The sequence below is a fragment of the Leuciscus leuciscus genome (genome assembly GCF_965113295.1).
Source record: "Leuciscus leuciscus genome assembly, chromosome: 23".
Taxonomy (NCBI): Eukaryota; Metazoa; Chordata; class Actinopteri; order Cypriniformes; family Leuciscidae; genus Leuciscus; species Leuciscus leuciscus.
Genome location: NC_138747.1, coordinates 22,938,254 through 22,951,386, shown reverse-complemented (window position 1 = coordinate 22,951,386; position 13,133 = coordinate 22,938,254). Strand labels below are relative to the sequence as shown.

Here is a 13,133-nt window from a genome sequence, read left to right as displayed (position 1 = left end):
ATTAAATGCAGTGAATCACTCGCATATGCAACTAAATCTCCACTCTGGGCGACTAAATAATGTCTATCATTAGCCATTAGCTAATAAATTCTTCGATTTTACACGCCAGTGTGTGTGTTGGAGGCTAAGAAACGTATTAGTTTAGCATAGATATATTTTCACTCGCTGAATACTCTGACTGAGCACTGGCGAGATTATCTCTCCGTCAAGCTGATTTATTTAACTGATAGTGATCACTAGTTGGTATTCTTTTCTGTTAACTAAAGTTCATTGCTGAATTGAGGTATGTTAAATAATTAACTTATTGTTGTTTAGCAATGATGCAACATTTATTTATAAACGATTAGCTAAGGGTAGATATCAATTCATTTCTATATGTCAATAGATGGTTCTATTATTTATCTGTCTGTCTTTAGCTTTCGTGAGATGGCCTCCCTGTTTGCTCCTTGCATTAAAACATACTCCACATGGTTTCTGGAGCAACATTATAGTAGATATTGGAACTTGTTTTTTTGGTGTGAACACACAAAAGACACATTTATAATACGCATATGTATGTACAATAACAATGTATCTCTCTCTCTCTCTCTCTCTCTCTAAGTAAAGAGTTGAACTGCACACTCACTCACATATTTTTATTATTTCCGACATCATACATGATAAAACCCACATTAAAAACTTTGGTCCCATATGGTTTGAATGTACTGTAGATTTTGGTTTGAGTTGTGTCTTATAAATGAGATGATCTTATTATCTAATTTATATCTTAATATACATTTTTCTTAAAATAGCTTACTGGTCTGGACTCAAATTTATGTGCACTTAATGTGAGTTTTATCACTCTGATCGCACACCTCTCATAAAGGTGTGTGTTTGCTTTAGCTACTTAGGGTAATGAAAATCTCTCTCTCTCTCTCTCTCTCTCTCTCTCTCTCTCTCTCTCTCTAAACTTGTATAAACTCTAAACACCCATCTCTTTTTCTTTCTTTTTTTTACTGCATTTCAAACCAATAGCGTGTCTAGTAAATAAACGGCTTACAGAGACATACATGGACATGTTTTTAATGTCCTTTTCAATTTTCAGTCCATCATCAGTGGCCAAAAGAAATCAAAGTGGCTTGACACTTTTTCCAAGTGTTCCACCAAGACAGTGCCTGTGCTGTTGTACATTCAAGATCAGGAGCAAATTGATGCATTCCTCACTCACTTGACATCAATTCTGGACAGCACACCCACACACACCCACAGTGACAAGATCAAGTTCACTATGGATGTCCTTTTTCCAGAGGTAGGTCTTGTGTGTTAGCTGTGCTCTGCATCGTGTCAGATTCAAATTTTTACGTGTCACGTGTTTAATGTCAAATAGTTTATCCATAATGTGAGACCATTGCTCTAAAAATAATCGTTTTTGTGTTTAATATAGAAAAGGCACTTTTGATTTTGTTGTAAAAAAACTAAACATGCAAAATGATGCTTGGCTTATTTGGGGTGTGATCAATCTCAGTTCTTTCTCTGGTGGTCCATCATCTGTGCCCTGGCTTTTGTGGGACATTTGTACATCTTGGAGGCTGAGGAGAAATTTCTGCGAAGACCTGTCATTGACATAAGGTACAGTAAGGATACTATAAAAGGAAAAAAAATGGTCAAACATGATATCATGCCATTATTTACAAAAAAAAATAAAAATCTACCACTATCCAACTTTTGCTTCTTTAAAAAAAAAATATTTTAATCAGTGAGCGGGAGCACTTTGACAGGAGAATAGAAAAACAGTTAAAGAAGAGTGGCAAGCCATAGGGGAGTCATCTACAGAAGTCATCCTAATTCATTAATGGTGTTAATAACTTTTTTTGTGAACAACAATATTGTCTCTTTCTTCTAAATGGCCCTTGGAATTTTAGAAAAGGGATCAATTGTGTTTGTCTTCATAATATGCTAGGACACTGTTCTGTTTCAGTAGTGCCAATGGTGACCAATAGTGAATACAGCAGATATTTAATCGAGGATCCATATGATTACACGGTATGTCTAATGGTCTAAATATGGTTAATATCTAAATGTAAATTTATATAAATTCACAACAAGATATATCACTCATTCTCCTGTATATAATAACCTACGGTGAATAGCCTATAACTATTCTACAGTAGGTCATATATCATTACTTTGTCCATTTGATCCAACTGTGTGTAGTATTTTTTATTTTATTTTTATTCACAAAAACAAATAGTCTGCTGTAGGCTGAGTGAAGAGAGTGAAGCCCAACTGAATATCTACAGATATTTTGACTTTGACAAATAGTCTGAGATATTTGAGTATTGTGTGTAATAAAACAATAAAATCGTTCAAAAAGAATCTAAAGTAGTTTCAATGTATAGCTACTTTTTGATAGTAACTTGTAGTGTAACTAACAACTTTTCCAGAAGTGTAGCTTGACTGTAGTTTAACGACTTTAACTTACAAGTAGCTTGTAGCTTGTCAAACTACAGTTTCAGAGTAGCTTCCTCGACACTGGTATGGCATTATTTTGCTTATATTTCTGGCCTAAACCTGTTCAATCTTAGTTTCATCAGACCATAGCACATATTTCCACATAGTTTTGGGAGACCGGATATATGCTTTAGCAATGTTTAGCCGGGCTTGGATTTATTTTAATTTTTATGTTGCTATAGGCCTCTTTACAGCCTCCCTGACCTGATGACCTTCTTCACTGTGCTCCATGGTATATCTAATGTTTTGAAATGTTGTTGTTGTTGTAGCCCTCTCTTGAGAGATACCTTTCAATAGTGAGATCCTATCGACACTTTGTAAGCTCTGTATGGGCCATGGCTCTCGCATGCAACAAAAATAGATGTCAGAAAAGAAGAGCTGAGATTTATTTAGTTAATCAGAGTAACTTCAAGTGAAGAAAGGTGTATTTCACATGAGTTTGATTAGTTTATTCTGAACACAGCCACATATGCAAACTGTAAAAGGGTGTGCACATTTATGCAGTTATTAATTTAAGTGTTTATTTTTTTTATCTTTTTGCTCTGAAATGTGTCACTTTGGTTTTCAGATGTTTAATGTTTAATTAAAGTTGCAAAAGTTCTGATATGTTTTATCTTTATTTAATTTTTTTACAACACAAAAAACAGCTTGTTTTAACAGGGGTGTATACAGTTTATATACTACCGTTCAAAAGTTTGGGGTCAGTAAGATTTGTTAATGTTTTTAAAAGAAGTATCTTCTGCTCACCAAGGCTGCATTTATAAAAAAAACAAAAAAAAAACAGTAATATTGTGAAACATTATGACAATTTAAAATGACTGTTTTCTATTTTAATATATTTTAAACTGTAATTTATTCCTGCGATCAAAGCTGAATTTTCAGCATCATTACTCCAGTCTTCAGTGTCACATGATCCTTCAGAAATCATTCTAATATGATGATTTGATGCTCAAGAAACATTCATTATTATTATCAATCTTGAAAACAGTTTAGAAAGTTCAAAAGAACAGCATTTATTTAAAATAGAATATTTTCTAACATTATAAATGTCTTTACTGTAACTTCTGATCAATTTAACTCATCCTTGATGAATAAAAGTATTGATTTATTTTATTTATTTCCCCCAAAAATAAAATTACAATTCTTACTGACCCCAAACTTTTGAACGGTAGTGTTTAATGTTACAAAAGCTTTAGATTTCAGATAAATGCTGTTCTTTTGAACTTTCTATTCATCATAGCATCATGAAATAAAAATGTAAATAACTGTTTTCAACATTGATGATAATCATAAATGTTTCTTGAGCATCAAATCATCATACTAGAATGATTTCTGAAGGATCATGTGACACTGGAGACTAGAGTAATGATGCTGAAAATTCAGCTTTGATCACAGGAATAAATTACACTTTACTGTACATTCACATAGAAAACAGCTGTTTTAAATTGGAATAATATTTCACAATATTACTGTTTTTGTTTGTATTTTTTATCAAATAAATGCAGCCTTGGTGAGCAGAAGATACTTCTTTTAAAAACATAAAAAATCTTACTGACCCCAAAGTTTTGAACGGTAGTGTATATATACACAGTATGTATGTATGTATGTATGCATGTATGTATATAACCAGGCTGAGCCTGGTTAGTACCTGGATGGGAGACCTCCTGAGAAAACCATTTTGCTGCTGGAAGAGGCGTTAGTGAGGCCAGCAGGGGGTGCTCACCCTGTGGTCTGTGTGGGTCCTATAGTATAGTGATGGGGACACTATGCTGTCAAAAAGCACCGTCATTTGGATGAGACATAAAACCGAGGTCCTGACTCTCAGTGGTCATTAAAAATCCCATGGCACTTCTCGTAAAAGAGTAGGGGTGTAACCCCGATGCCCTGGCCACATTCCACCCATTGGCCCTTGCCAATCATGGTCTACTAATAATCCCCATCCCCTGAATTGGCTCTATCACTCTCTCTCCTCTCCACTTATAGCTGATGCGTGGTGAGCACACTGGCGCCGTTGTACTGTGGCTGCAGTCGCATCATCCAAGTGGATGCTGCACACTGGTGGTGGTTGAGGAGAGACCATATTATGATTGTAAAGCGCTTTGGGTGTACAGTATATGAAAGCGCTTTATAAATGCTTGCTTGCTTCCTTCCTTCCTAGTTTCTGTATGATGGTTACCAAGCTAAAATAAATATTACTCAGCTGGCCATGTGATTCATAAGGCAGTCCAGGGCTGCGTTTCCCAAAAGCATCATGAGCTAAGTTGATCGTAGAGACCATTGGTGGCAACAGTTCTATGATCTACTTAGGCTTATGATGCTCTTGGGAAACGCTGCCTGGTCAAGAGGTTGAGATTTTGACTGTTAGCTTTGGTCCAGCAACCCCCTGGTGGTAGATGTTGTAATTACACAGTTTGGAAACATAAAAGGATTACATAAAAAATTTGATTTTTTTTTATACTGGCAGCCATTCAAACATATTTGATATCAATGGATATAATCCTGCTCTTTTCTCACAGTATATCAGTTTCATTTAGAAATACATCACATTTTAAGTAAAATCTGTTGTGAACACTTTCATGTTGATTCAAAAGATCTATCTATCTAATCTAATCTATAAAACTGGTAAAGTCCTTGGTGACAGGTCAATACTAAAGCAAATACAGAGATTAAAGGGACCCAAGCTGAGTGAAGACAGTGTAAAATATATTTGACATAGAATTACATGTGATTGTCAAGTGAGTATTAATTTTCTGAAATCTTGAGAATGCATCAAGATAAAGGCAAATAAACAGTACATTTTATGTACAAGTTTACATTATATTTACACTTGATTTTACAATATTTCACAAAATGTACGCATTACTAAAGTAAGTTAGCCTTTGGCCAGATGATAAACGAGGACTGTACAAACAGCTTTAGTCTGAGAGAGATTCTTGTTTTCACAACGTCCATGATGAGCATATTTTGAAAGCTACCGCCCGACTGATTGACTCCTGAACGTCACATTCTAAACCATCAGTCCTAAACCTTTAGTCAGAATGATGGCGTAAACACTGTGCTTAAAATACATTATAGCTTGCCAATTTGTGAGCAATTTATGACACATTTTGGTTTTTGGGGGCCACACACACATTTAAATAATGCAAAAACACAAGATAAATTATACATTGAGAGAACCGAACAATCAATCAGAATGATAAAAAAAAACAATCGATGTGATTCTTACTCTGTAACATATCCCTGAAATATTGTGCTTTAACATTTAGTGCCCACAAACTAATGATTGTGTTATAGATTATCTTAAAATGGACTTTTTCTCTTTCGCTTACACACAAACTCGGTCTCTCTCTCCCATCCAGAAAGAGCTGTGATAGCGAGGCAATGCTGTGCTGTACAACCCTGAAATGGATTTTATATTACAAAGATTTCCACAGATGGTAGAAAGCGAGAGCTGCATCAGATTTGAGGATAAATGCAGTACATTATAATGATGCAATATCTGAAGCAGGCTCTGTTCCATGTCATTTTTTCCTACTCCTGATAAATTAAAGAAAAAGAAAAAAGAGAGGGACAAAGAATCCTGAAAGTCTACCACATTAGCATTTGCCTTTATCAAGAAAGGTATTTGTATAGGACTAATTATAAAAAAAAAAAAAAAACTGACACCTAGTGTTACACAACTCAGAAAAGGTATTTTGTCTATTTATATCTGAGTTTGTTAAAATAGTTACACCATTTTATCTATCGCAATCAGACAGTGGGAGAAAATATCTGAATTCATAAAGTTACTCAGTTTTGTCAAAACCCAAGCATGCTATTTTGGGCAGGAAGCTTTTGTTATTCACTTTAGTTGGGTCGCCACTATTAATGTATTAAAATAACAGAAAATCATTGTCACTCCAAAATGTTGTCATGGGAACAGAGGAGAAAGCCATTAAGAGACAATGCCAGCTGGATGAGATATGATTCAGTATGGCAGCAAACAAAAGCAATGAGTGAAATAATTAGAAACACACCAGTTACATTTGAAACCAGATTGCTTGTCAAAAATAGGAAATACACAAAATGCGTCATCTAAATAAGTCTGCAATGAAATAAAAAAGCCAATATTCTTTGTGATTTTTATCTATGTTTTAAAAGAAAGACCCATTTTTAATTACCAGGCTTATACATTTAAATACATTGTTAAAGCCAACAGGATTAGGGCTAATTCAAAACTTCATAAAATTTTATATTTGTCATTGCAATCCATCCTGAATCCAATGGAGAATCATTCAGCAACAGAAATCTGGTCTGAGAACAATAAAACTCAATCTCATCAAAAGAAAAAGCCCCTACAGCTGTCATCCAATTATTATGAGGGAGGCTACAGCAGACGTGCACATTCAATTTCAGAGCAGGCACACACGACCACCCCTTTATTATTGATTTGGATTTTTTTTTTTTTTTTTTTTTATGAAGCAAAAGAAAACCCTGAAATACAATCATTACGTCAATTTCATGAAGAAACACAGAGGACCAAGTAGTGCTCTTTCCTTCCGGAACTAGCCATTTCACCTCTAAAAACCTCTTTAGTTTCCCTAATGTTGCCCTTAAGATTTTGGAGGGACCTCGTACTTGAAAACTACACTGAAGATCTTGCCTCCAAGACGCTCGGCCAGCCAGGAGTTCTTTATGACGGCTAGTTTAAGGCTCTCGCAGCTGAGCATGGCGTAGTAGTTAGTGTGGATAGCCCGACCCATACCTTCAATGATCACCAGATCTGTGCCACGCTCCCTGACGACTGTGGCCAGGACTTTGTCCAGGCGACTGAAGAATGAAAAATAAAGGGAAATGACATTGTTTTAAGCAGAGGGAAGTCTGATACACTCCAACAAATAGGCCTATGGGGGAAAACTTATTATACCTCAGGTCTAAACAAGGAGAACTAGAACCATTCTGCACCAAAGCAAGTCTGTCCTCTTTGAGTGCAGCCCTGAAAAAAGGAAAAATGGAAACATGGTCAATCTGCTGTTACCATGTTATAGCAATATGGTGTATAGAATAATGGTGTAACAGTTCACAATATTTAAATAAAAAACTATCACAATATAATAAGCTTCAACCTTTTAAAGCCTACTGTATTAATTTGATTCACAACATTCTAAGGCCTCTAAATTATCAACATGATCAGAACTTTGCTGAAAAACCTATTGTACAGTATTACTTTTTTAGCAAGTAAACTTATATTTTATGCAAGTAGTCTAGTATACTGTTATAAAATCTCAATTTTTATGAGCTCCATAATCTCACGTCATACTATATGACCCATAAAAGCCTGATATATCAGATATTAATAAATATATATACACTACCAGTCAAAAGTTTTAGATCTGTAATATTTTTAATGTTTTTAAAAGAAGTATCTTCTGCTCACCAAGGCTGCATTTATTTGATTAAAAATACAAACAAAAACAGTCATATTGTGAAATATTATTACAATTTAAGACAGCTGTTTTCTATGTGAATACATACTTAAAGGGGTGGTTAAGGATTTTGGACATCGGACCTCATTTCCAAGTTAGCCTGGGTGTTATTTATCAGTGGAGACGGTTTTCAAAATTTTTCATCCAGTCCTTCCAGTTGCATAGTTCGCCGGTGCTAGGCTAGCACGAGTCAACGGTATCTGCTAGCCTGCCATTAAAAACAGTTTTACCCACTCCACAGTACACCAAAACCATAACGCCAGACTATCGATGTAAATGTCTGTTGAGAGAATGTTAGAACTCAAACTACTCTTGCATCTCAATGATCGCATTACATTTAAAGGAACTAGTTTCTCAGCAGCGGTGAAATTTTACTTTGCTCCGGTTAGTGATAAGTGTCAGCGGCAGGTAAATACACTTGCGTGATTGTCATGTGGACTGGCTCTCTCGGTTGCCTAGGTAACTTAATATCACTCCGCCGCTGCCGTAGACTGTGCTAATAAATACGGGGAACAAAGTATAACTATTGCAATGCGATGAAAGGGTAGTTTGATTTCTAACATTATTCTCTCAACAGACATTTACATCGATAGTCTGGAGTTATAATTTGCTTTTGGTGTACTGTGGAGTGGGTAAAACTGTTTTTAATGGCAGGCTAGCAGATACCGTTGACTCGCGCTAGCCTAGCACCGGCGAACTGGACTGGATGAAAAATGTTGAAAACTGTCTCCACTGATAAATAACACCCAGGCTAACTTGGAAATGAGGTCCGATGTCCAAAATCCTGAACCACCCCTTTAAGTGTAATTTATTCCTGTGATCAAAGCTGAATTTTCAGCATCATTACTCCAGTCTTCAGTGTCACATGATCCTTCAGAAATCATTCTAATATGATGATTTGATGCTCAAGAAACATTTATGATTATTATCAATGTTGAAAACAGTTTTTTACATTTTTATTTCATGATGCTATGATGAATAGAAAGTTCAAAAGAACAGCATTTATCTGAAATGGAAAGCTTTTGTAACATTAAATACTACCCTTCAAAAGTTTGGGGTCAGTAAGAATTTTTATTTTATTTTGGGGGGAAATCAATACTTTTATTCATCAAGGATGAGCTAAACTGATAAAAAGTTACAGTAAAGACATTTATAATGTTAGAAAATATTCTATTTTAAATAAATGCTGTTCTTTTGAACTTTCTATTCATCAAAGAATTTTGGAAAAAAAATGTACACAACTGTTTTCAACATTGAAAATAATAATGAATGTTTTTTGAGCATAAAATCAGCATATTAGAATGATTTCTGAAGGATCATGTGACACTGAAGACTGGAGTAATGATGTTGAAAATTCAGCTTTCATCTGAGGAATAAATTACATTTTAAAATATATTAAAATAGAAAACAGTCATTTTAAATTGTCATATTATTTCACAAAAATACTGTTCTTTTTATTGTTTTTTATCAAATAAATGCAGCCTTGGTGAGCAGAAGATACTTCTTTTAAAAACATAAAAAATCTTACCGATCTAAAACTTTTGACCAGTAGAGTGTGTGTGTGTGTGTGTGTGTGTATATGTATGTATATATATATATATATATATATATATACATACATACATACACACTGTATATCAGATAGACAGACAGACAGATAGATAGCACCACACTGTAAAATTAATGATACAACTGTACATTTATATTATTTTTATATTTTTTCAGTTAAAAACTAATAATTTAACATTTGATATATAACATCTCTGTTATTATATTATTATACAGGCAATTTTTTTTCTATGATATTGCAGCAAACATACTCCATTTTTGGAGATTGAAAAAACAAAAACAAATGAGGTATGCTTAGTTCTGTAAAATGTGTTTGAATGTGCTATTTGGTAGGGAAAATTTTTTTCCAAAAAATATAATCCAAGGCACAATTCAAATGGTTAAGCCTTTTTACAAAGCCTATTAAACTAGCTATTTCATAGTAAAAAACATTTATATATTAAAAAATAAAACAAACAATGGGCATCTTTAGTGCTTATAAACTGGTTTGTCACAAATTAGCTCTATGACGAGTGACTTGAGACAGAGTGCACAAACTCGTTCTATTGATGTGCACAAAGACTGACTGCCATCTCATGTTACATTATCTACACAAATGATTAAAACATTTTTTGTAAACCTTTTCACCGCTGGTAATAAGTGATAATAACTCACTGAATGACAGGGTCCATGGCGGCTATTCTCTCAGTCAGGATCTGCAGCTCACTGTTAGTGACATCATTTAGAGCAGGGCTTGAGTTACTGGCAAGCACAACCTAAAAGCCAACATACTCAGATGTGTAACTAAAACTCAAAGAACACATTGAGAAGAGCCAACAATAAAAAATTTCTTCTGAGACATATTGTTGTTAACTTACCTCTGTGCCTCTGATGAGGAGTTCTCTAATGAAAGGGAAAACCCCAAGAATAATGTCTATTCCACTATTATCTACGAAAAACAATGCACATTTATGAGGAGGACCCTGTAAAAGAAAGCCAGCAGGCACAGTGTTCAATCAAGACCGGGAAGACTTCATAGATTGTTTAAATATTACATTTTCAAATATGCATTTAAAAAAGACATGACATAATTTTATTTCTGTTTTCTCGCTCTCCTTTGTACATCAACAATGAACAGGGTTGCCAGGTCTTCGTAACAAAACTAACCACAATGGCCAATCAAAAATAGCCTAAAAGTAGCCAAATGACCATACACCAAATATCAAAACTAAAAATATGCCATTCTCATATCTAAAATACATATTTTTCAGTCACTGTTATGCAAATTATTTTGATTAAGATTAGTTTAAGGGTTTTAAGGGTTCTGATTGTATTCTGTTTCATGCGTTTATAATTTGTATGCTGCAAGTTTTATTTAATGCTTTTTTTTTTTGATACTGTATGCTCAATGTTTTATTGTACAGCACTTTGGTGCAATTCTGTTGCTTTTAAATGTGCTATAGAAATAAATTTGGACAAATTGAAAACCACAATGTCATAGTGATCATAATGAGCTCAAAGGCTCACTACTGTGTTCCTCCTTCACAAAAAAATAATATCTAGCCCAGTTTCATCATTGGTAGACTATAAAATATTTCAACACAAGCATTTCAGCCAAACGTAATAACTGCAGTATGTCATAACTTTAACCCGTGGGGTGGAGGTGGGGGTTGGGAGGGGTCAACTCAATGGCCAATCAGAGGTGTTTAAGTTAGCACTGAATAAAAAGGCCGGCGTTGAGCGGTGAATGTATTCTGGGTTCTGCACGCTCGCAAATCCTCTCATTATTACAAAGTGTAGAAAATATGTAAATAAGACATTCATTGTGAAACTTTCAGAACTTTGTAGAACTTTGTGAAATCGCAATGAGCTAAGGAGTGATAGCTTTTTAGTGAATATAAAGCGACTGCTCTTTTGCACGCATGCCCACATACAGTATGCCTGCTTTTCTGTTAAAACGAACAGTGGTTTGTGAACGTAGATGCTTTAATAACAAATAATTTATTGGGAGCGTTTATGCTGGGATGTGTAGGTTGTGCGGTGGCACGCAAATTGAAACTATTACAAGGAAATGTATGCGTTTTTTTAAGGTGAAGTCATTGTTCATTTTGTAATATCTTTCAGCATTTTGTGAGGAAAGTTTTAATTCATATAAGTAATAATACAAAAAAACTATTAAGTCAATAAACTGGTTTCCCGACCAGTTATCTCACTTTAGCTGGTATTGACAAGATCCATTATAAGTCAACATCTAATACAGATTATTCTAAATGAGGGGGTGTGTGCCCACAGCAGGTTATTGACATGCTTTATTTCATTTATTGTTAAAATAAAATTAATGTATTGTCTAAAAAAAATTATAAAAACCTTTGTAGAACAACTTAACATAATACATATTGGATTTGTAATAATCCACATCATAAAAATGTCCTGCTTTTAAATACTTTACATTTATTTATAATGCCCCAGGGAGCATGTGTACATTTAGAATACATTTTAGCTTGATTTTAGATTTTAGATTAGATTTTAAATGAGACCCAATGTCCTGTTGTGTTTTTTTTTTTTTTTTTTTTTTTTTTTACGGATAAGTGCTTATTAAAATAGAAGAGATACTATCATATTGCTCCTTGTTTGAACAGTGTATGAGTGCAGCTAACCATAAAGTTTAAAGTTCAATTACTTAAAGTCATTGTTGATTTAAGATCTGACCTTCATTCTCTCAATCCATTGATTGTAGGCATCCACAAGCCATGGCCTTTCTGGGAATATAAAATGTTCAGTATATAGAAAACTTTAAGGTATCAAAATACATACATACTGGTGAAAAGTTTGAAATTTTTGTAAAGTTTTTTTATTTGTATTTATTTGATCAAAAACAGTAGAAACAGTAATATCGTGAAATATGATTACAATGTAAAACAACAGTTTTCTACTTTAATATATATATATATTAAATTCTATTCTATTCTATTTAATATATTTTAATATAATTATTCCTGTGATGGCAAAGATGAATTTTCATCAGTCATTACTCCAGTCTTCAGTGTCACATGATCCTTCAGAAATCATTCTAATATGCTGATTTAGTGCTCAATTGTTAATTATTATTAGTGCTCAATTATTAAAAATGGGTCTTATTATTATCAATGTTGAAAACAGTTTTATATTTATGTGGAAACCGTGATACATTTTTTTCAGGATTCTTGAATGAATAGAATTTAATAGGACAGCATTTATTTGAAAGAGAAAGGTTTATCATAATGAATTTCTTTATCGTCACTTTTGATCAATTTAATGCGTCCTTACAGAAAAAAAAAGTATTAACTTCTTTCTTCTTCTTTTTAAAGTAAAGAAAGAAAGAAAATAACAGCACAACTGTTTTCAACACTGAAAATAAGAAATGTTTCTTTACCAAATCAGTATATTAGAATGATTACTGAAAGGCCATGTGACACTGAAGACTGGTCATGATTTTTCATGCATTGAAAATATTTTGGCGGATGCTAAAATGAATCTGTCCCACCAAATATTTATTTGATAATTTAATGTGGTGATACCTGCCGCTCTGCTGTACCTTTACCTGATAGCAGACTGCTTTAAAATACTCCAGTAAGTGTTCTTTTGAGCATG

General features: G+C 33.8%; 1 protein-coding gene and 1 long non-coding RNA gene across 6 annotated transcripts in view; one reads left to right on the top strand and one right to left on the bottom strand.

Annotated features, from left to right (window-relative positions):
- Positions 1-1,518: 1,518 nt before the first annotated feature.
- Positions 1,519-6,950, top strand: LOC309488550. Its single transcript, XR_014202171.1, has 2 exons — positions 1,519-1,608; positions 1,737-6,950. It is a non-coding gene; the product is annotated as an uncharacterized lncRNA (long non-coding RNA).
- pank4 (pantothenate kinase 4 (inactive)) overlaps positions 5,173-13,133 on the bottom strand; it is a 55,312-nt gene continuing 47,351 nt past the window's right edge. For all 5 annotated transcript variants that reach the window (XM_082156742.1, XM_082156744.1, XM_082156743.1 and 2 more), the window contains 5 exons: positions 12,213-12,262; positions 10,382-10,486; positions 10,179-10,279; positions 7,397-7,465; positions 5,173-7,299 (listed from right to left, as the gene is read on the bottom strand). In XM_082156742.1, the coding sequence (XP_082012868.1) occupies positions 7,083-7,299; positions 7,397-7,465; positions 10,179-10,279; positions 10,382-10,486; positions 12,213-12,262 (542 nt within the window). In that variant the 3' untranslated portion in view covers positions 5,173-7,082. The remainder of the gene's footprint in view (positions 7,300-7,396; positions 7,466-10,178; positions 10,280-10,381; positions 10,487-12,212; positions 12,263-13,133) is intronic.